Source organism: Lolium perenne, chromosome 2 (genome assembly GCF_019359855.2).
Source record: "Lolium perenne isolate Kyuss_39 chromosome 2, Kyuss_2.0, whole genome shotgun sequence".
Lineage (NCBI taxonomy): Eukaryota > Viridiplantae > Streptophyta > Magnoliopsida > Poales > Poaceae > Lolium > Lolium perenne.
Window position 1 is genome coordinate 307,374,250 of NC_067245.2, and position 24,484 is coordinate 307,398,733.

The window sequence follows — 24,484 nt, forward strand, 5'->3', positions numbered from 1 at the left end:
TGATGCAACTTTGGATAAGAAGAAAAATGCTTCAGATTCTCCAACATGTGTGGCATAGGGAAAGGAAACTTGTACACGATGTCTAGGTGGTTCATCGGCCCCGCTCGCAAAGGCGACGTGCGTCGGGATGAGCGGGTGGGCAGCGGATGGAGGAGGAGCACTTGTAGGTCTTCTTTTCTCATGCCTTATACAACATGGAAAAGAGCTTTCCTTATAAGAAGATCCAACTTCTTATAAACTAGCATGTGGCACTAAATTTTAGTCTAACCTCGCATGAATGGGCAAATGGGGCTTTGAGATTTTTAGCTGAAATTATTGTTAATAAATATGTTGGTGTTGGGCCAATAAAGTTCAACACTTTGCTCGTACTGCTCTCCTGCTTGATATAGCTATTGCAAAACAAACTTATGGCCTAGCAATAGCATTGTTGAAGTAAAACGAAACATGATCTTGGCTTCGAAAAGTAATAACAATAGAAAATCTCAAAAGAAGCCAAATCTAGCGCATCATTGGGCGAGACAAAGTTTGTTATCTTTCTTATCTTGTTATATAATTTGGTGGACCATGACGTGCCTTCTACAGCATTAGTTACGTGCGCCTTAGCTATAGCTAGCTTGTAACTTGAATAGGACGGTTTGCTCACTTATACTCCTCCTTTACTTCATTAGACCAACGTATATATATGCTTCCATCGATCAAAGCATTCGACAGCAACATGGCCTCGCCAGTGCTCTCCAAATGGATGCCGACCTCGTGCCCAGTTTGTTCAGTGATATAATTGCAAGACGATTCTGGTACGATGGGCTTGTCAGCGTTACATGAAGATATCATGTGTGCAGTACCCAATCGAACATAAATGACAAGATATGCAGTTATATCGTCAAGTCCTTCTCTTCGATTATGAAGCGTCAACAACTGCCGACTGGTAGGAGAGTAGGACTAGCGTGAAATGTGAGTGCTAGTGTGGACTTTGAGAGCTGCGAGCACACGTTCAGCGTGCACACAAGGCAGAAATGCACGCGGATACAGTCAAGGAATGCAGCTGATAAGCAGCAACTAGCAGGTCGTCGGTGATGTGCCTGCTTCTGTTTATTTAGAAAATGATGGTTGTACGTGCTGGTTGGGGGTGAGATCTGGGCAAAACTTTTCATTCTAGAAGCAACTTGCAATTGCTGGAGCCGATGCTGATAGGCTGGGCCCGGTTCCGGTACGCATTTTGTCCAGAAAATGTACGAAAGCTTGATAAGCAAGCTTAGCACAGCTGTTACTGGCCACTGCACGCGGGCAGACCAGCGAAGCTGGGGTGGAAAGTGGCACGCGTAGAGTGTGTTATCTGTTCCTTCCAGTTTCAGAAAAGGGTCGCCGTTTGATCATTCCCTCACGCTTCGTAGTTAAATTATTATCAGGTCAAATAAGCACAGAAACTCGATTAGATAATCTTCCAAGTACCTGATAAGCTAATAATGCATCGCCACTTTGTGTTCCCTTTTTTTTGACAAAAAAAAAGTGTTTCCTTTTTGTTTTCAGGATCTTATCGTCACAACTCATAGCCCATAGGAATTGATCGGATCTGATCCTGAGCCTTTTCCTTTCAGTTACAGGTGTTCTTCCCAGTAAAGCGGATATAAAGGAATCCGCATGTTGCTCTCTCTTCCAGACTCCTGGAGAAACAACCTTACCCCTCAATGCTGAAAACGACGGCAATTTTGACAGGCTTGCATCTTTGAATGGATGCCGTTCATTGAGAACAACAGTCAACAGGCCGACGGATCTTCAACACGCGTGATCAGTTTGTCACTGACTCAGGCACCTTCACATGCCCAGCAACTAGGATATAGAAGACACTGACCTGACTAATCTGAAACTTGCAAATAAGTCTGCAACACCTACTGCACTTCAAAGAATATAAGATCTCGTCGAGCAATTCTATGAAGATCCGTATCTACAGTTACTCAACCAGGGAATGTACAGTTGAAGGAAAACAAAAAAAACACTGACAGCCATGTCAATAAAAAATAACAGAACAGCCGACGAAAGAAAAAGGATGCAAAAAAAGCTATTTCATCTCATCAGCTATATTTCTTTATTTCCTCTATGAAGTACAAGCAAGAACAAATCAAATGAGGGAGAGACAAAAGGCAGACTGACCTACAGGTGTCAGCAATATAAAACTCTAGCTCCAAGAGAGATGGCATTCAATTACCAAGGAACACATCAAAAATTAGGTTCCCTTTTGTCCCACTTCTACATACTCCACTCTTTGCTTGCGCAAATCAATGTTACATCCAGTAAGATTGGTCAGAACATCACCACCAATGGTGTCAAATAATGAAGTGCTTTCAGTTCACGCCCCCAAGATATCCATTATCAGGATAACAAGACAATCCAACATATATATGTGACCATCTTTCCTTTTGGGTTGCTGGCTGTCGAAAATCACCAAAAAAAAAAAACTCTGATTGATTCTATGGTCAAAGAGAACACAAAACTTGACCATCCACCTTGCTGGCAATGATATGAAAACGGCAGGCATTTTTCTCTGGGCGAAACTATGTTCTATCAGATGATGGCTGTATTTCCTGCTGGTACAGGATAAGGCCCTCAATATTTGTTCAAAATCATTCAGACTGCAGCTGGCTTTTCACAAGCTTTATAGTAAAGCGTCTTCTGCACATAGAAGAGCATATATGCTTGGGAAGTCCTGACAGTATGCTCGTCAACTCTGGTTACCCATGCATCATCGCATCTGTACCACTGATTGTTTAACCTGAGATAAGTCACGTAGTGGCCAGCATCTAGCTTACCACTATGAGTGATCACCGCAAATATTTCAAATTCTGAAGACAATTCCGAAACTGCTTCTGAATCTATGGATTCTGATGGAAATATGCGGTTCCCATATCTGCTTCTGAGAATTGAGGATGACAGGTAAGGTGCCATGTCAAGAGAAAAAGGGAACTGCAAAGAGTGATCAACCTTCCTTGACATCTTCTTAACTGTCGAATGCTCAAATCTCTTGATGTGAAAGCAGGAAACTAGTGGAAGCCTCCGAATGGACATTTGCTTAAGGGACTCTTGCCTCTCCTTGCAACGTTCACAGAAGAACTTCTGGTCAGCATCTAGCCTCTCAGCCCTGGTAAACCGCTCCAAACATCTCATGAGTGTTGATGATACCTTGGGATTCATGCCAACTAAGTTCCTCTCTCCATTGCGTGCTTTTGGGTTTGCAACACCACGAGAACCGTTACATCCAGCATCCAAGTCTAAAGAGAAGTCCATGCAAGGTTCAAAAGTTGTGGATGAGAACCCACAATTTGTGCAGATGACATCTGATCTCAGGATACCAGAAAACACCCGGTGTGCAATGCAACAGTCTCCGTGGCCTATTATGAGCAAAAAAAATAGAAATAAAGGTTAAAACCAAGAACATTAACAGAACATATTTGCAAAGACAAATTGCAGTCCAGCATATAAAGAGCAAGATAAGTAAACTAAATGACAACTGTTCACGGTCAATCATTGCCCAGCATATCAAAACCCAGACCAGTAAAAGATGAAATGCAGGAAGATGATTATTTTTTCACACTTCACTTGTTTGCCTGTCCTAAGAATAGTAGGACAAACAAGTAGAACAAAATTTCAGGAGCCACAAATTATCTCGTAAGAGATGGATCTGGAAGAACTGAACAGAAAGGATGTCCCCAATCATGGCATTCGACGTATACACAATATCTGAATATCCTGAAGAATAATTTTGCAAAACATTTACTGTTTAGTTCATATCTGAACTTATTGCAGTACATGCAAGTCTTTAGTTCGAAAAGTAGAAAGAGAGAAGCTAACTACCTTGTTCATGTGATTTGTGCTCATCATCCTTTATATTTTCATGAATATGGTCAAGGATGGAGATAAAAAATTCATGTGCATCCTGTTGCTCGTAGCTTGCAAGGTTTGTTGCATGCTGCCACCAGCTAACAATTCATAACGATAAAAAATCAGAAGAAAATCAAGTACTTCCATTCATAAAACAGAAGAATGAAGTGCAGTTTAAACATTATTGCTTAAGAAAATGTCTGGGCTGCACTATTTCTCGCTACGATGACAACAGTTTTAAAATAGCCATATGACATTTTTAAAACAAGCAAGTTGTGAGTAGCAAATGCATGAACAGTAGGTAACAAGAGACAAAAGAGACTTTTGATAGGCCATGACAAAGAAACATAAGAGACGTTGTGAGTACCACTACAGATGCTACATACTTGCATACTAACTTGGAAGTAGCAAGACATACTGTTGTAGCACAAAACTGAAATTGGTTACCCAATAAATGACTCAAAATATAGAGTTAATGGAGGCAAATTCAACAGAATCAAAGAACAGAGCAAATGCTAGTGGTACTTTCACATGGACCTCTCAAACAGCTGACTTGAAAGGATTTAATAGGTGCTCATGCATTTTGTCACTTGATCAATAATCAAAGTCCAACGAACATTTAGGTAGGCATGCCAAGAGTACTTGCAGAATCAAATGAAAATATAAGAACTTCACACTACATGCTCTATATACAGTACAATGGGATTTCCTCAAACAGGAACATGCAACCATTTCCCCCAGTAGCGCAACTCCCACTAAGCAGATCCTGCCCCTTTTAGTGATATATCTCTGTTCACATCATTCCATATCATGCTAAGTACACTTGCAATCTGCATGATCTAACTTCAAATAGTTCCATGGCATAGCATAGAAAGATTACACTATCTTTTTGCAGGAGAGAATATACAGTATGCTGTCTCAAATGAGACTTGAAAGGATTTAACAGGTGCTCATGCATTTTGTCACTTGATCAATAATCAAAGTCCAACGAACATTTAGGTAGGCATGCCAAGAGTACTTGCAGAATCAAATGAAAACATAAGAACTTCACACTACATGCTCTATATACAGTACAATGGGATTTCCTCAAACAGGAACATGCAACCATTTCCCCCAGTAGCGCAACTCCCACTAAGCAGATCCTGCCCCTTTTAGTGATATATCTCTGTTCACATCATTCCATATCATGCTAAGTACACTTGCAATCTGCATGATCTAACTTCAAATAGTTCCATGGCATAGCATAGAAAGATTACACTATCTTTTTGCAGGAGAGAATATACAGTATGCTGTCTCAAATGAGACTTGAAAGGATTTAACAGGTGCTCATGCATTTTGTCAATTGATCAATAATCACAGTCCAACGAACATTTAGCTAGGCATGCCAATAGTACTTGCAGAATCAAATAAAAACATAAGAACCTAACACTATATGCTGTATACACAATGAGATTTCCTCAGACAGGAACCTGCAACCATTTCCCCCCCAGTAGCGCAACTCCCACTAAGCAGATCCTGCCCGTTTTAGTGATATATCTCTGTTCACATCATTCCATATCATGCTAAGTACACTTGCAATCTGTATGATCTAACTTTAAACAGTTCCACTATCTTTTGCAGGAGAGAATATACAGTATACTGTCTCAAACAAGACCTGCTGCCCACAGTTACAATACTTGACACAGGCATTTAACTAAGGTCGGCTAACTACCCTAATACGCAACGAACCCAGCATAAAATAGAACAGCAGGCTGCTGAAATGACAGCGCGACATGAACCAATGCAAATAGAGCTTGAGATCCGGACCTATAGAGGAACTTGGCGGGGCTGTATGGCGTACGCTCCCCAGAGAAGGTGGCCGAGTAGATCTCGTCGAGATCGCAGGCGAGGCAGGCGGCCTTGGCGTCCGCATCGGTCGCGCGGTGCCTCATGGGCGTGCGGCGCGGGCAGAGGAATCGGTTGTGGCGATCGCCGAGGAAGTAGTTCCGGAGCGGCGGCGCGTGGAGGAGCGCCTGGAGCACGGAGTTCATGAAGCAGGTGTTGCCGAGGTTGTTTAGCCCGCGCAGGCCCGCTGGATCGGTGGTGGACGCGGAAGTGGTGGGATCGGCGGCCGCGGTGACCAGCGCGGATTCGGCCGGATCTGGCGCCCACGCGCGGTAGTCGACGCGGCGGCGCTTGCGGGGGGCGGGCGTGGGGGTGGAGGTGGATGGGGGGCTGAGCGCGGTGGACTGGGCGAGGACGACGGCGTGGTCGAAGTCCGGGTCGTAGACCTGGTCCCCGCAGGCGGCGCAGAAGAGCTCGGCGCGGTCGACGTCGACCGCGATCTGGTGGCCCGGGGAGGCGGCGTGGGAGGCGGCGTGGGAGGGGCAGAAGACGGAGGCGCAGGAGAGGCAGGCGTAGAGGCGGGAGGGGGGCGGGGAGGTGGACGCGCAGGGGGAGCAGCGGGGCACCTCGCGCGCGTCGCGCCGGATCTCGGGGCGGCCGAGCGGGCGCACGCGCAGGCAGCGGCGGAGGAAGCGGAGCGGGCGCGAGGTGAGGCGGTGCGCGGCGAGGTGAGGGCAGGGCGGCGGCGCGGATGGGCTGGTCATCGGAGAGGGAGGGGCCGGCGGTGGAGTGGCGGCTGGGGCGGTGGGGACAGCGGCAGCAGGCGGCGCGGGGTGACGTAGTGAGGTGGGGTGGTGGTGTCGGGACGGTGGCGGCGGTGGGAGATGGGTGGTATGGGTCATGGAGTCAGAGCCATGGGTCGGGGGAGGCGGTTCTCGTGCACTGCGAGATCACGATCTGGCCAGCAGCAGATTAGGTTCTCCCCAATGTTGTTTACTCCAGTGTAGCAGCACGGCCACGTCACTGAAGAATGTTTTTTTTTTCGAGAGCACGTTAAAGGTTTACATTATTTTTATAGAAGACATATATTTGAAATGCTACCACACGTAGCACGAACTATATACCGGGTAGTCAAAAACTATCACCACCAACAAAGCAAACACAACACGAAAAAGCCTATCCTATGCTAAGCAACAAGAAAACCTAAGTTTCACTTCAGAAGATGATTTAGGACTAGCTCATTCAACTAAGTGTTAAAACTTAGAAACAACTTTCGGTAAACTTATATGTTAGGAAGGGTAGAACTAAGACTAGTAAATAAAAGTGAATCAACAAACAACACACGAGTAATAATTTGATGCTTAACTCATCTTCTCTGAACCTAGGACATTATAGAAAAGGATAGTATCCACCTAGATCAAAGAATATTTATCTTTCTGAGGAACCCTACACTGCTACACTGAGGAATCGGAGGCCGCCACGCCGCTTGGTAGCCTGGGAAACAGCGTCGTCCGCATCTACCTCGACAGGATCCTCCACGGGATCCGAGTGCGCATCAGGTGGTGCATAGGAGGGATCTTCTGCACCAACGTACTCTGTAGCTCAAGCTGCACCAACTGTTCACCGAACAAGATCAAAAACCGCTAAGTAACTCAAAACCAAAAATCTATACATATGGTACCATTCGTTATGGTTTATCTTGTACTAGTAGTGAACCTGAAAATTTACAAGTTACTCTTAGAAACTCAGATTCAAAAAATGCTATAGATGATGAGTATATGTCACTAATGGAGAATAAAGCATGACACCTAGTAACAGAGAAGCAAGGTAGAAATCTTATAAATTGCAAATAGGTATATAAGAGTAAAAAAAGAAAAGCTGATGGCACAATAGATAGATACAAAACTAGACTAGTAGCAAAAGGATTTAAACAAAGGTATGTCATAGACTATAGATACTTTTAGTCCTGCTACTATTAAACTTGTTCTAGCTATTTCGGTTTCAAAAGATGGAGCCTAAAACAACAAGATGTGAAGAATGTGTTTCTTCATGGCGTTCAGAAGAAGAGGTCTACGTGAAACATCCACCTGGTTACGAGGATACACAAGCACCTAATTATGTGTGCAAACTTGATAAGTCATTGTATGGGCTGAAACAAGCACCAAGGACGTGGTTCTCCCAGCTAATGAAGTTTCAAGAGCTTGGTTTCTGGCATCCAAGGCTGATACATCACTATTCATAAATAACAAGTCAGGTATTACTATTTATGTGCTAGTATGTGTTGATGGCATCATTGTTACTAGCTCATCAAACAAAGGAAAGTCATCACTCCCTCAAGATTTTAGCTAGCTCACCATTCGCATTGAAAGATCTCAATGACTTACATTTATTTTTGGGAATTGAAGTAAAACAAGTTAATCAAGGAATTGTTCCAACCCAAGAAAAATATGCTTTAGAGTTGCTTCACAAAGTTGGGTTGAAAGGATGTAAAACTCTACCAACTCCACTCTTAGCTTTAGAAAAACTCTCTTGTCACTAAAGGAGAACTTTTGGGTCCAGAAGATGGTACAAGGTATAGAAGCATAGTTGGTGCTCTTCAATACTTGACTCTTACAAGACCGGATATTGCTTTCTCAGTCAATAAGGTATGCCAGTTTCTTCATGCCCCAACCACTGTACACAGGACAGTTGTGAAAAGAATACCAAGGAATGTCAATGGTACATCAAGCCTTGGTTTGAGTTTCAGAAGATCTTCTTCTACTCTTGTAAGTGTCTTTTCAGATGCTGATTGGGCAGGATGTGTAGATGATAGAAGATCTACACAGTATATTTGGTCCTAGCTACTTGATTTTCTGGAGTGCTAGAAAATAGGCAACAGTCAATCTCTAGCAAATGTTATAGCAGAAGTCATATGACGTGGATACTCAGAGGCCCTGGCATAGATCATTGTCACTGATACTTACATATTCTACTGCGGTGGGTCAATGTAGGCCAGTATACCATAAACTGTTTGCACAACTGTGCAGACAAGCACAATCACAGTCGCAAAAGCAGCTAAGGCTAACCATGGATTCCTGAAATGATTTAGCCACAACCAGGCCATCCACCGATTGATGCGATTCTGATAGTGAGCTTCCATAGTCTGGCAGAGAGATTTTAAGTAGTAGTTACCATTGAAATCAAAGACCACGTCTTTACTAAGCATGGTGAAGAGATCAGATACGTTGTCGTCGCTATCAAGGTGGTGCACAATGATTTCTCTCTGAGCAAGCAGAGTGACATCCTCTGGCATGCTTAGAAGCTGAGACAAAAACACAATATAAGCAGTGAAATCATCGCCAAACTGAGGGCAGGTTTGCTCAAATGCAATAAGGTTCCTAAATAGGGTCCCCGTGAATTCATCAATGGCTAGACAAGGAATTTCCATCAAACTGTTGATAAACTGAATGTCCAATAGAGAATGAGGGTTGACTTTATCATATTTTCGTTTCTTAAAGTTGACTCCAGCTTCAAGATATTGTTCCGCCCGTCGCCAGCGATTTAGGTACTGACCACCTTGTATGAAATCAACCTTGTTGCTATCTGATATGTCCCGTTCATTGTCATCATGCTGCTGCCGAATTCGCAAATACTTAAGCCCGAAGCTAAGAAACCTGTTGATGTATTGGGGAGCGACTTGATCATGATAGTTTTCTTCCTGTTTCACAGTAGGTCTGAAGTACAAGTGACACAAATGAAGCAAATGACAGAAATCATTTGGTCGACAAGATTCTTGAATTGATTTTGGATACCAACGAAGAGCAGTTTCTATTGCCTTAGCAATTTCATTTGTACATGGAGTCACAGTACACTGACCAGCAACCAATTCAAATATCCTCTTGACAACAAAAAACGGAATTTGATTTTCTAGTAGAAGGAGGTCGTGGTGGGCAAAGCTAACAAACCACTGTCCAAATACATCATCATACTGCGCACATTCAGTTACATTGTCATTTTGGTTGCTTCCTTCACTTGATGTCTGAATTCTGTCAGCCCTCTTATCCTCCATATCTGGAGTACCGTGCACTTCATGTTCAGCAGACTTGTTAAGTTTTTGTTGAAAGTTCTCTAATAGTTCTTTGGCTCCTCCCAGAACTGTTAATATAAAACAACCATCCAGTAAGAGCATTTGCAAGAATTCTTCATCATCCATTTTTATGTCCTCAGAGTAGCAATTTCTTGCATGTTTTGCCATCTTTCCAATTTCAGTCAGGTAATCAAACAACCTTACGCCACAATTCAGTTTCAGAATGAAATCTAGATAGCTCCATTTTTCTTTCTCCATAGCCTGCAAAGTCGAAGCTCCATGGTGATATGGACCAACAGACAACATCAGTGGTTGGTAAGAAAATTTGTCAACCTCGCGAATATGTTGTTGGACTCTGCATATAACAAATGAATTTGTTCCTTCATCACCGACCTCACCCAACGACCAATAGTAGTTAAGTTCTTGGGTCATGGATATCACCAACTGACCAATGTCCAAGACTTTAGGCGTACTGCTTGAACCTGGCGACATACTTGCCTGTGCAATGGTATGTCAATCAAAAGTACATTTTGGGAAGCTTAAACAGGCCACAAAAGGTAAGATACGAGGTCTAAAAAGGCGACGTAAAATAAAATGTTTATAGTCCAAACATACAGTAATCCATATAAGCTAGTCATAGCTAGATACTTGCTGCCATTAAATTAACTCGAATAGTGATTCACATCAATTGAGATATCGACATTTAGTATGCACAATTCATCACACTAAAATAACCTCAGACAAAAATAAATCGGAGACTATGTTTGTGGAGTACGGCGAGGGCGAAACATTTGAGTTCAACAATGCTGCGAGAGTAGTCCTTTTATTTTGAGATTTTGCTCCCTTGTAATGTAATGTTCACTAAACTCCTTTCTTAATATACATAATGGGGCAAGGTTTTGCCCTGTTTAAAAAAACTATGTACTGAAAACAGGGTGCCCTCAACTACAGAGTACATATTTGTTTGAAGTGTAGCATACACACGAAGCCTTTGGCTGTGTTCGGCCTAGGTTCAGAGTTTAGGTTGTGCCTAAAGAAGTACAATAAAGATATTTAGAATTTCAAGACTTCTAATCCAGATTGAATTCACGAGCATACTTGGGTAGCATAACATATTCTATGAAATATTTTCTGGATATATGTGCATTCTAGTTCTTCTGTTAACATAACCCCAAACTGAAAGTGCCCCAAAAATATCAGGGTACACATATATAGATGACGAGGATATGAAACGAAATAGATGAAGTGGGTTGCAACCCATCCCAGCCTCTTAACCTCATCTCATCCGCCTTATCAAAAGGCCATTCTGCAAATTGGCCAGGCACATGTAGAAAAGAAAAACTTTACAAGAACGTAGCATCACCTGTACAGTGAGGGTCCAGAGGGCGGGTGTAATTGGCACGCGGGCGGCGGTAGATAGAGATCCGGGCGGAATCAGGCGGGTGCGCGGGACGGCGGCGGTTTGGAGAAGAGTGAGCGACGACGGCGAGGGTTGAATCAGGTTCGTGCGCCTCGTCGATCGGCATCGAGGCGTCCGCTAGTTCCTCCAGAGTCCAGACTCCGTCCGCATTAGTTGTCACATCGCGCACTGCTCGCATCCGTCTCCACGTGGCGGGGTCATTGTAGCCGTTTCGGGGGTGCCCACCATTGGCGGACCCAGCATCTAGAATTCTAGATAATGGGTGTACAGATTCCATTAAAATGACTATTTAACTCAAGTTTCTCATGAAAATATTTAGCACGTTGCTGTATTTGTAAATTACAGCTAGCTATATAAGCTTTTTACTAAAATAGTAGGTGTTCATTTGTACACCCATGTACTTAGTTGGCTCCGTCCATGGTACCCACAACAAACGTTACTTTCTGTATGATCGCAAATTAGCATGTTCGTTTTTTTTTTGAACACACAAGGGGTCCCGAAGGACCCCACAGAACCACTTATATTATGTTAAAGAGAGTACATCTTACATAATGATTCAAAGGAAACAGGAAATTACAAGCTGGTCCTTGTCTTTGCAGAGAAGACCCCAAATAATTGATGGAGAACGCAATCGGATCCAAAGCCAATCCAACACGAGCATTTCGCCGTCACCGGGGACGACACCACTTGGGACAACGAAGTTTCCATGGCTGAACTCCACAGATGTCGTGAGAAAAGACTGCTGCCTCCCATTAGGCTCACATGTCAGGAGGAAATAAGGTTGCCATTCAACCAAAAAAGCAGTGGAGGTAGGAAGACCGCCAATTTACCAAGCCGGTGGGCGGGGTAGTCCCCAAAGGAGACCGCCCTTCGACCACCACCAAGGGTGGCGTCGCTTCCGACGAAGATCCACTGCTGATGAGCTCCTCCAATTGCAGCCTCAACACCAGGTTTGGAATGTACAAGACTTGGAAGTAGGAACACCACCTAAAATCCTTCAGATCTAGGTAGAAGCTGCTTCTCAATATCCTCTTCTCCACCACCACGGTGACCTCGAGTATGCTCCAGGCAGCCAAGCACAACTTGATATACAAGAGGAGGCCTTTTGTTAGTGGAGACTCCAGCAGGCCTCCGACCCGTCGTCTTCAGCTCCGTCCACCGGAGCACCACGCCGAGTAAGAGATCCGCTAGAAGCCGCCAGATCCTGGCCCAAAGATCCAGCAGCCGACGCCTCCCGGCAAAATAGCAACAACCGGCATCACGCCAAAAAATCGGCATCACGCCAACAACCGGCAACACGCCGAAACAACAAAGATCTATAACTACTAAATACAACCTAAATCCGGCACCTTCCCTAGTCCATCTCCAACCAGCTACGCTGGAGGCGAGGACCTCAGGTCGGCCTGGCGGCCGTCGGTGGACTCTCAAGGGAAAGAGGTTTCAAGAGAGAGGGGGAGGGAAAGAGATTGTTATTTATTATTTTGTTAATTAGCATGTTCGTTGGAATATCCCTAAAACAAGAATGTTCGTTGGAATCTATGTGTAATGTTGGGAACCTATTGATTCGACTTTTTTTTCTTTCTAGAACGAAGGTCAAGACCGGGTCTCTGCATAACTACTATATATTAAAGGTGAACAGATTTCTTTTTTCTTAGAATTTCGAGGTCTGCCGTGAATTAACCTGTGTAAATTTTTGGTGCTCTCTAGGATTTTTGGCTTGCAGTTATTATTGTAGACCTAGATCTCGCTCGGGTCGTCCCCCTCCAGGGCGACTCGGGGCGGAACCCTAGCCCCCACCGCCGCCGCCTTCCCCTCCCCCTCCCTCCCTCCTCGTCGTCTCCGGAGGCCGCCACCGGCGAAGCCTGGCGCGGCTGGTGATGGGGGCGGTGGGGATCCTCGCATGGTCCCCTGGTGCGGCGGTAGGAGGCACGCCTCCGCGCGGGGGGGATGGTCCCGGTACTGGTCGATGGCGGCGGGGCGAGCGGTGTTGGGGGCGGCGGCGTGGCCCTGGCCATGGCGGCGCAGTCCTCTCCTCCGTTCCTTGTCGTGGCCTCGCCGGGAGGGCGGTGATAGGGGCGGTGGCGCGGCCCCGGACCCTGGCGGTGCGGTCCTCTCCTCCTTCCTTGCCTTGGTATCGCCGGGCGGGTGGGGATGGGGGCGGATCTCGTGCTGCTCCTCCTCAAGATCTGGGACCACGACACCAAGGGCGGCGGCCCTGGATGGCGATGGCGGTGACGGCGTCGACCTAGTGGCAGGTGGCTGGAGTCAGGTGTCGCTGACCGTGGCACCGCGGTGGTGGTCTTCTCTCTCGCCGGAGGAGATCGGCTAGTTGTGTGGCTAGCCGTGGCGGATCTTTCGATCCGTCGCCTAGCTCCCGATGGCGAGGCGCAGCTGCGGGTGAAAGCCGGCCCGGACTTCGGTCATGGCGGATGATGGCGGCGTGTTTCGTTGTTACCTTGTTGAAGGCATTGTCTCTGCAGTCTGCGTTCTTCGCCTGGGCTGCTCCAGGGGAAACCCTAGACCCGGGTCTCCCGGATCGGACGATGGCGGCGCGCAACGCCGTTCTCCCTGTTAGGTGTATCGTTTTTGGAGCAGTGATGTCTACGCACGCTTCTATTCCTGTAGACAGTGTTGGGCCTCCAAGAGCAGAGGTTTGTAGAACAACAGCAAGTTTCCCTTAAGTGAATCACCCAAGGTTTATCGAACTCAGGGAGGTAGAGGTCAAAGATATCCCTCTCAAGCAACCCTGCAATTAAGATACAAGAAGTCTCTTGTGTCCCCAACACACCTAATACACTTGTCAGATGTATAGGTGCACTAGTTCGGCGAAGAGATAGTAAAACACAGGTGGTATAGATGGTGGTAATATTGCAGGAAGTAAAGATGCAGTAAAACAGTAAACAAGCGATGTTTGCAGTATTTGGAAACAAGGCCTAGGGATCATACTTTCACTAGTGGACACTCTCAACATTGCAATCATAATTGAATATAAATAAGCACTTCATCATACTACTCTCCTGTTGAATAAAGAACTCAAATTCATTGGCAAGTGTGCAAAAGCACACCTCAAAGGCGTATTCCCAAGTACTAATAAACACCCCACACTGTCACTGTGAGCATTCATAGGAGGTACTAACACACCAAAATTTATAAGGGAGTTACACACGGCGCACACACTGTCACCATTACATCGAGGTCACAGTAACTCTAAAGTTATAATAAAACACTTGAATAGCATATGACATCTAGATTGCAAAGCCTATGATCACATAACTGAATAAATAAATGCTACTTTCTACACTCTCTTGTTTGATAACAAACACCATTCATTGTGTAGGGCTACAAGAGCTCCCTCAAGCCGGAGTAAACAAGCTCCACAACATTCGGAATTCATATTTAAGTAACCTCTAGAGTGCATAATAGACCGTTGCAATTTAGACCGAGTACTAACATAGCATACACACTGTCACCAATAGCTATGAAAGGGGGAATAGATCACATCAATACTATCATAGTAATAGTTAACTCCATAATCTACAAGAGATTACAATCATAACCTACGCCAAGTACTACATGATGCACACATTGTCATCTTTACATCATGAAGGAGGAATAGACTACTTTAATAACATCACTAGAGTAGCACATAGATTAATAGTGATACAAAGCTCATCATATGGATCTCAATCATGTAAGGCAGCTCATGAGATCATTGTATTGAGGTACATGAGAGAGAGATTAACCACATAGCTACCGGTAGAGCCCTTAGCCTCGAGGGAGAACTACTCCCTCCTCATCATGGGAGACAGCAGCGGCGATGAAGATGGCGGTGGTGTTGATGGAGATGCCTTCCGGGGGCAATTCCCCGTCCCGGCGGCGTGCCGGAACAGAGACTTCTGTCCCCCGAACTTGGCTTCGCGATGGCGGCGGCTGCGTAACTTTTCTCGTCCCGTGGCTCATCTTTTTAGGGTTTTCACATCTGGGAGCATATATAGGCGAAGGGGCGATGTCGGTGGAGTCCCGAGGTGGGCTCCCCACCAGGTGGCGCGGCCAGGGGGTGGCCCGCGCCCCCCTATGGTGTGGGCTCCTCATGGCCCCCCTTCGTCTCTCCTTCGGACTCCGTGAAGCCCCTGGAAAAATAGGAACGTGGCCTTTTGTTTCGTCCAATTCCGAGAATATTTCCTGTGTAAGATTTCTGAAACCAAAAACAGCAAAAAACATGAATTGGCGCTTCGGCATCTTGTTAATAGGTTAGTTCCGGAAAATGCATAAAATCATTATAAAGTGTGATCAAAACATGTAGGTATTGTCATAAAACTAGCATGGAACATAAGAAATTATAGATACGTTTGAGACGTATCAAGCATCCCCAAGCTTAGTTCCTACTCGCCCTCGAGTAGGTAAACGATAACAAGGATAATTTCTTAAGTGACATGCTACCAACATGATCTTGATCAATACTATTGTAAAGCATATGAGATGAATGAAGTGATTCAAAGCAATGGTAAAGATAATGACTAAACAACTGAATCATATAGCAAAGACTTTTCATGAATAGTACTTTCAAGACAAGCGTCAATAAGTCTTGCATAAGAGTTAACTCATAAACCAATAGATTCAAAGTAAAAGGCATTGAAGCAACACAAAGGATGATTAAGTTTCAGCAATTGCTTTCAACTTGTAACATGTATATCTCATGGATAGTTGTCAACATAAAGCAATATAACAAGTGCAATAAGTAAACATGTAAGAATCAATGCACACAGTTGACACAAGTGTTTGCTTCTAAGATAGAAAGAAGTAGGTAAACTGACTCAACATAAAGTAAAAGAAAGGCCCTTCGCAGAGGGAAGCAGGGATTAAATCATGTGCTAGAGCTTTTTAAGTTTTGAAATCATATAGAGAGCATAAAAGTAAAGTTTTGAGAGGTGTTTGTTGTTGTCAACGAATGGTAGTGGGTACTCTAACTACCTTATCAACCAGAATTTCAAGAGCGGCTCCCATGAAGGACGTTATCTCTACCAGCAAGGTAGATCATCCCCCTTCTCTTTTGTTTACACATGTATTTTAGATTCATTATTGATGACACTCCTCCCAACCTTTTGCTTACACAAGCCATGGCTAACTTAATCCTCGGGTGCCTTCCAACATTCACATACCATGGAGGAGTGTCTATTTGCAAAATTAAGTTGCTTACTGATAGATCAGGGCAAAACACGTGAAGAGAATTATTAATGAAAGTTAATTAATTGGGGCTGGGCACCCGTTGCCAGCTCTTTTTGCAAAAAAATTGGATAAGCGGATGTATATGCCACTAGTCCATTGGTGAAAGTCTGTCAGAAGTAAATGACAAGGTTGAAAGATAAACACCACATACTTCCTCATGAGCTATAAAATATTGACACAAATAAGAGATAATAGCTTTTGAATTGTTTAAAGGTAGCACATGAAGTATTTACTTGGAATGACAGAAAAATACCACATAGTAGGTAGGTATGGTGGACACAAATGGCATAGGTTTTGGCTCAAGGTTTTGGATGCACGAGAAGTATTCCCTCTCAGTACAAGGCTTTGGCTAGCAAGGTTGTTTGAAGCAAACACAAGTATGAACCGGTACAGCAAAACTTACATAAGAACATATTGCAAGCATTATAAGACTCTACACTGTCTTCCTTGTTGTTCAAACACTTCACTAGAAAATATCTAGACTTAGAGAGACCAATGATGCAAACCAAATTTCAACAAGCTCTACGGTAGTTCTTCATTAATAGGTGCAAAGTACATGGTGCAAGAGCTTAAACATGATCTATTTGAGCACAACAATTGCCAAGTATCAAATTATTCAAAACAATATACCATTTATCACATGAAGCATTTTATGTTTCCAACCAAATAGCAATTAACGAAGCGGTTTTCAACTCCGCCATGAACATTAAAAGTAAAAGCGAGGAACACTAGTGTTCATATAAAAAAGCGGAGCGTGTCTCTCTCCCACATAAGCATGAATTTATTCAGAGAATGAAAATAACAAAACGAAAATAAAAGCACACAGACGCTCCAAGTAAAGTACATAAGATGTGACGGAATAAAAATATAGTTTCACTAAAGGTGACCTGACAAGTTGTCGATGAAGAAGGGGATGCCTTGGGCATCCCCAAGCTTAGACGCTTGGGTCTTCTTGAAATATGTAGGGATGAACCACGGGGGCATCCTCAAGCTTAGACTTTTCACTCTTCTTGATCACATTATATCATCCTCCTCTCTTGACCCTTGAAAACTTCCTCCACACCAAACTCAAAACAATCTCATTAGAGGGTTAGTGCATAATCAAAAATTCACATGTTCAGAGGTAACACAATCATTCTTAACACTTCTGGACATTGCCCAAAGCTACTGGAAGTTAATGGAACAAAGAAATCCATTCAACATAGCAAAAGGGGCAATGCGAAATAAAAGGCAGAATCTGTCAAAACAGAACAGTCCGTAAAGACGAATTTTTCTGGGGCACTTAACTTGCTCAGATTAAAAAGCTCAAATTGAATGAAAGTTGCGTACATATCTGAGGATCACGCACGTAAATTGGCAGATTTTTCTGAATTACCTACAGACGGGGCTGCTCAATTTCGTGACAGTAAGAAATCTGTTTCTGCGCAGTAATCCAAATCTAGTATCAACCTTACTATCAAAGACTTTACTTGGCACAACAATGCAATAAAATAAAGATAAGGAGAGGTTGCTACAGTAGTAACAACTTCCAAGACACAACAAAACAGTAGCAAAATAAAAACATGGGTTATCTCCCAAGAAGTGCTTTCTTTATAGCCATTAAGATGGACTCAGTGATTTTAATGATGCTCGCGCAAGAAATAAGAGTTGAAGTAAAAGAGAGCATCAAGAAGCAAGTGTGAAACAAATTTAAGCCTAACCCACTTCCTATGAAAAGGAATCTTGTAAATAAACAAGTCATGTAAGCACAATGCAACAAGCATAGAATGGCAACACAAGCTCAACTTCAAGATTCTCAACATAAAGAGGGGAAACTTAATATTATAAAGATGCATATAACCATGTTTCCCTCTCTCATAATAACTTTCAGTAGCATCATGAACAAACTCAACAATATAACTATCACATAAAGCATTCTTATTCACATGCATAAAAGTATCATTACCCTCCACATAAGCATAATCAATTTTATTAGTAATAGTGGGAGTAAAACTATCACAACCATCATTGTAATTATCATAAATTGCAGGCATGGTATAATCATAATAAACTTTATCCTCCATAGTAGGTGGCACCAAAATACCACTATCATTATAATCATCATAAATAGGAGGTAAAGTATCATCAAAGAAAATTTTCTCCTCAAAACTTGGGGGACTAAAAATATCATGCTCATCAAAACCAGCTTCCCCAAGCTTAGAATTTTTCATAGCATTAGCAACAATGATGTTCAAAGCATTCATACTGATAACGTTCCCATTAGCATGCATATAAAGTTCCATGGGTTTTTTAATTCTCTCATCAAACACATCATGTCCTAATTCAAGATAAAGTTCATAAAGATCTCTAATTTTTTGTTGTTTTCCATTAAGCCTAACTAGTGAAAATAAAAACAAGAAACAAAAAGATATAATTGCAGGATCTAAAGGAGATACCTTCGAGCACTCACACACCGGCAACAGTGCTAGGAAATAGCTTAGTAGTCGGAGGATGTGAATACCTTTTACCTTACCTCCCCGGCAACGGCGCCAGAAAATAGCTTGATGTCTACGCACGCTTCTATTCCTGTAGACAGTGTTGGGCCTCCAAGAGCAGAGGTTTGTAGAACAGCAGCAAGTTTCCCTTAAGTGAATCACCCAAGGTTTATCGAACTCAGGGAGGTAGAGGTCAAAGATATCCCTCTCAAGCAACCCTGCAATTAAGATACAAGAAGTCTCTTGTGTCCCCAACAAACCTAATACACTTGTCAGATGTATAGGTGCACTAGTTCGGCGAAGAGATAGTAAAACACAGGTGGTATAGATGGTGGTAATATTGCAGGAAGTAAAGATGTAGTAAAACAGTAAACAAGCGATGTTTGCAGTATTTGGAAACAAGGCCTAGGGATCATACTTTCACTAGTGGACACTCTCAACATTGCAATCATAATTGAATATAAATAAGCACTTCATCATACTACTCTCCTGTTGAATAAAGAACTCAAATTCATTGGGCAAGTGTGCAAAAGCACACCTCAAAGGCGTATTCCCAAGTACTAATAAACACCCCACACTGTCACCGTGAGCATTCATAGGAGGTACTAACACACCACAATTCATAAGGGAGTTACACACGGCGCACACACTGTCACCATTACACCGAGGTCACAGTAACTCCAAAGTTATAATAAAACACTTGAATAGCATATGACATCTAGATTGCAAAGCCTATGATCACATAACTGAATAAATAAATGCTACTTTCTACACTCTCTTGTTTGATAACAAACACCATTCATTGTGTAGGGCTACAAGAGCTCCCTCAAGCCGGAGTAAAACAGCTCCACAACATTCGGAATTCATATTTAAGTAACCTCTAGAGTGCATAATAGATCGTTGCAATTTAGACCGAGTACTAACATAGCATACACACTGTCACCAATAGCTATGAAAGGGGGAATAGATCACATCAATACTATCATAGTAATAGTTAACTCCATAATCTACAAGAGATTACAATCATAACCTACGCCAAGTACTACATGATGCACACACTGTCATCTTTACATCATGAAGGAGGAATAGACTACTTTAATAACATCACTAGAGTAGCACATAGATTAATAGTGATACAAAGCTCATCATATGGATCTCAATCATGTAAGGCAGCTCATGAGATCATTGTATTGAGGTACATGAGAGAGAGATTAACCACATAGCTACCGGTAGAGCCCTTAGCCTCGAGGGAGAACTACTCCCTCCTCATCATGGGAGACAGCAGAGGCGATGAAGATGGCGGTGGTGTTGATGGAGATGCCTTCCGGGGGCAATTCCCCGTCCCGGCGGCGTGCCGGAACAGAGACTTCTGTCCCCTGAACTTGGCTTCGCGATGGCGGCGGCTGCGTAACTTTTCTCGTCCCGTGGCTCATCTTTTTAGAGTTTTCACATCTGGGAGCATATATAGGCGAAGGGGCGATGTCGGTGGAGTCCCGAGGTGGGCTCCCCACCAGGTGGCGCGGCCAGGGGGTGGCCCGCGCCCCCCTATGGTGTGGGCTCCTCGTGGCCCCCCTTCGTCTCTCCTTCGGACTCCGTGAAGCCCCTAGAAAAATAGGAACGTGGCCTTTTGTTTCGTCCAATTCCGAGAATATTTCCCGTGTAAGATTTCTGAAATCAAAAACAGCACAAAACAGGAACTGGCGCTTCGGCATCTTGTTAATAGTTTAGTTCCGGAAAATGCATAAAATCATTATAAAGTGTGATCAAAACATGTAGGTATTGTCATAAAACTAGCATGTAACATAAGAAATTATAGATACGTTTGAGACGTATCAAGCAGACAACGGATGGCGGTGGTGCTGAGGTGGAGCGGTGTGCTTTTGCTGTGTCGGCGTCGTCGAGTCGCCGCGACATGGTGCAGTGGTGTCTCGGGACGGATGTAGTGTGATGGACATGCGCAGGATGGTGGAGTCGTATGGCACCGTGGCGGCATCGATGGCAGGCCTGGAATGGTCAATGCGATGATCTCTCTTGAAGATGGAGTCGAGGAAGACGGCGGGGAGCAACTTCTATGGCGTGTGCGTTGGCGTATGTTGAGAGTCTGCTTGACTGGATGTGATTCTCATCTGCTATTGGGCGGCCTGGGAAGGCATTTGGTTTTTGGATGATATGAGTTGGTGAATTGTCACCCCTTCATCCATCTGTAGGTTTAGCGAGGTGGCTTCGAGTTTGATCTTTTGTATTGCTCTTCTACGGTGTTGTGAATAATCTAATAAAAAAAGCCGTGTGCATCAACCTATGCAGTTCTTTTCCCCTTCCTTCGAGGGGTGATTGTACCATTTTTACATACAGTCAAAGCGGTGAGACGCTTAACTGTTCATCGTCTCTCGATTCCCCCTATATCTTCTCTTTGTCCGGGCCTGCTCCTCTCCCTAATACCCACATCCAGAGCCGCCGCTGTCGGCTCAGTCATTGGGACAGCTGACGCAGACCTAGCCGCCGCTGTCGGCTCAATCATTGGGACAGCTGACGCAGACCTAGCCGCCGCAGGACATCGGGAGAGAGTTGGGTGGCGGCGCTGTTGTCGGCATGGAGGCGGGCTAGCGAGCAGCCATCGAAGAGGAGGTGACGCCCATGTCGACCATGGGATTGGAGGTCACGAGCGGCTATGCGGCGCCTCGGTCCGTATGTATTGCATGGCCGCTCCTTATCCGTCACCATGTCCCCTCTCTCTCCGTGGATCGCCTCCTCCACCCAGCCTTCCCCGTCGCTTCTCGCGCCCCTCCATGGATGGTGGCAAGGATGAGCACGTGCGGGAAACGGCATGCCACCGTGTGGGTCGCTGAGATCGGCGCCGCCACTCTTCATCGCACGATGTTCGCCGCACAGGGCGTAGCGACCCCACCGCCAATGGTGACAAGGATGAGCACATGCGGGGAAACGGCGGTCGCCGTGTGGGTGTTTGAAGATCGACGCCACCTCTCTTTAGCGTGCGGCGATGGTGGTCGGAGCTCCGCCGTCTTCAGCTCCGGATCAACTTCGTCGCACACGGAAGCCATCCAAGTTCTGCCTCCTCCACCCCACCCCTCTTCTTCGCGCACAAATCTTGGAGGGCTGAATTGGTCATCTGGACTACAGGTACGGCCTGATCCCCACCCCCGCACACAAATTTTGGTCTTCCATTTGGTCATGATTATGTATCATAGCGCTCATATTTTCTTTTTACAGAAATTTGGAGTTAGCCGCCAACGTTGGCTGAATGCGGAAATTTATTGGCATCCTCTCTCGGTATCCTCCTTTATACAAGAAATATGTTTTGGCTAGAAAATTTTGTTAGTTTTACTCATATGCAGCTTTCTTGGCTTTCTCTTTGTATGTGATGGTTCATTTTTAGTTCAGCCATATGTCATTCTTGTGGTCCAATTGCATGTTACACAATGAACACTCCGAGTATGAAAGCTAAACGGGGTATTCCATATTTTCTGATAATTTCTCATGCTATTGTGCAGGTAATTCATTGGACCTGTGGTTCCCAAATTAAATCATACATTTAGGCATTGTCTTCCAATTTCATAACAGTATATGTCCAGTTAGCGTCCACTTATTTTGCACTTGGTGAAAATCACATAGATAAGAGTTGGTTTATGCACGTCTACTAATTTTGTATATTCAGCAGTTGGTTAGCTCAAGGAAATATGGCTTAGTTTAGGTTCCCGCTTTTGATTTATTTAGTGTTCCAGTAGCCTCATTTAATCCATGTAAGGTAAGCAGGTATGTATATGTAGTTTTGCAGCCAAAGAACATGTGAGCCTATTGCAAAAATGGATCTGGCCGTACCAACTTGAGAAAGAAACTGGTGCATGTACAACACAAATTTGACAAATATGTGGCTTGCTGAGTTCAGTTAGCTATTTTAAATATTATTTTCGTGCTCGGATTCAGTTTTGTAGATTGAGTTAGATTTATAGTATGCAACATGTAAGTTTTTCCTACAGGTATTCTCCCCTTAATTTTGGAGCAATCCTCTCCATTCCATGTTGTCATTTTGAACAAATTTTTATCCATCTTGCACAAATAATTTCCTTTTCACATTGTTTTGCTTACAACTCACTATTAAGCTTTTTTTCGAGAACCCGCAGGAGATCTGCGCGTCATTATATTAAGCATCAGAAGCGGACCAAAGAAATGTCCAAGTACAACCAGGCGAGAAGACAACAGGTTATGCACCCCTCTCGCCTGAAAACCACCGGAAAAGAAGAGAAAAACTAATCTATCCCTCCCAAGGATCCACCTCTACAAGCCAACCACGAGGTCCATTCATCCAGAATCTTATCGGCCGTGCCTACGACCTGCAGGCTATTGCCTTGGAAGACACGGTCGTTGCGCTCTAACCATAACGCACGGAGGACAAGCATGACCAAGGAATTGAGTTGCTTGCGCTGTGGTTTGGCTACACGGGTAGATGCCAGCAGCCACCAGTCGTTGATGCCAACATTGGGCGCGGGGACGATGTTCGGCAGGCCAAGGCGAGCCACGACACGCACCCAAACCTCCTGCGCATAGGAGCAGTGCAAGGAGAGGTGGTCAAGCGTCTCCGGCTCGATCCTGCAAAGCGGGCAGAGGAGATGTGTAGGAAGGCCTCGCCGAGTCCTACGATCCGCCGTCCAGCAGCGTCGTCACAGGGCAAGCCAGGCATGGAAGCGATGCTTAAGGGGGACGAAGGAGTCCCAGATAAGCGGGGCCGCCGCCAACCCAATGGTGCCCTGGAAAAGCATGCCATAAGCGGAGCGAGAGGAGAAAACACCATCTTGAGTCCACTTCCACCTGAAGACGTCCGCCTCGTCGGCCGCAAGGCTAGGGCGGGCGACAGTGGCGTGGACCGCCGACCAAAGACGTAGGTATTCCACCGTTGCATCAACGGAAAGCTCCCCGGAGATGTCCAGAGCCCAGCTATTGTGGCGGAGCCCCGCCGCGACGGTTCGCCGCTTACGCGCCGCGGGGGATACCAGCCTGAACAAGGCCGGGGCGATTGCCGCAGCATTGAGTCCCCCAATCCAGGGGTCCTCCCAGAACAGCACAGCGTCGCCATTGCCAAGCTCGACCCGAACGGACGTGTTGAAAAGAGCCTTAGCGTCAGGTCCAATATTAACCTCCAAACCGCTCCAGGGCTTAGAAGGGTCCACCCTGGCTAGCCAAGCCCATCTTGTGCGCAGCGCCACATTCATCCACCTAAGGTTCGTGAGGCCTAAACCTCCCAAGGCTTTGGGCTGCAGACAAGGTGCCATGCCACAGTACACGAGCCACCGTTCGCATCCGCGCTACCGACCCATAGGAAGCTACGCCGCAGCTTGTCGACTGCTTTGTAGAACCAAGGATCAAGGTCGAGCGCGAGCAGCTGGTAGACCACGGAGGCCGACATCACAGCCTGCACGTAGACGAGGCGTCCTTCCTTGGAAAGGAGACGAGCTTTCCAGTGCGGAAGCTTGGCCGCCAGCTTGTCGATAGCAGCTTGGAGATCCGCCTTGGAAGGTTTGCCGAGGGAGAGAGGCAGACCCAAGTACTTGCAAGGGAGGTGCTCGATCGGGCAAGGGAGGTTTGCGG

At 45.0% G+C, this 24,484-nt stretch overlaps 3 protein-coding genes across 4 annotated transcripts; all 3 read right to left on the reverse strand.

The window, feature by feature from the left end:
- Positions 1–2,059: 2,059 nt before the first annotated feature.
- LOC127336911 (ubiquitin C-terminal hydrolase 22) lies at positions 2,060–6,642 on the reverse strand. 2 transcript variants are annotated; one of them, XM_051363775.2, is made up of 3 exons: positions 5,680–6,632; positions 3,847–3,971; positions 2,060–3,383 (listed from the first exon to the last, which is right to left on the reverse strand). In XM_051363775.2, exons 1-3 carry the CDS (start codon positions 6,597–6,599, stop codon positions 2,623–2,625), a joined length of 1,806 nt encoding a protein of 601 aa, XP_051219735.1. In that variant the 5' UTR covers positions 6,600–6,632; the 3' UTR covers positions 2,060–2,622. The 2 variants fall into 2 exon arrangements, with proteins under 2 accessions (XP_051219735.1, XP_051219736.1); XM_051363776.2 differs by lacking the exon at positions 2,060–3,383 and adding an exon at positions 3,399–3,741 and having other exon boundaries at positions 5,680–6,642.
- Positions 6,643–8,206: 1,564 nt separating this feature from the next.
- LOC127329628 (UPF0481 protein At3g47200-like) lies at positions 8,207–10,190 on the reverse strand. Its single transcript, XM_051356113.2, has one exon. It carries the CDS (start codon positions 10,067–10,069, stop codon positions 8,666–8,668), a length of 1,404 nt encoding a protein of 467 aa, XP_051212073.2. The 5' UTR covers positions 10,070–10,190; the 3' UTR covers positions 8,207–8,665.
- Positions 10,191–23,559: 13,369 nt separating this feature from the next.
- LOC139835871 (uncharacterized) lies at positions 23,560–24,108 on the reverse strand. Its single transcript, XM_071825758.1, has one exon. The coding sequence runs from the start codon at positions 24,106–24,108 to the stop codon at positions 23,560–23,562; it is 549 nt and encodes a 182-aa protein (XP_071681859.1).
- Positions 24,109–24,484: the final 376 nt, after the last annotated feature.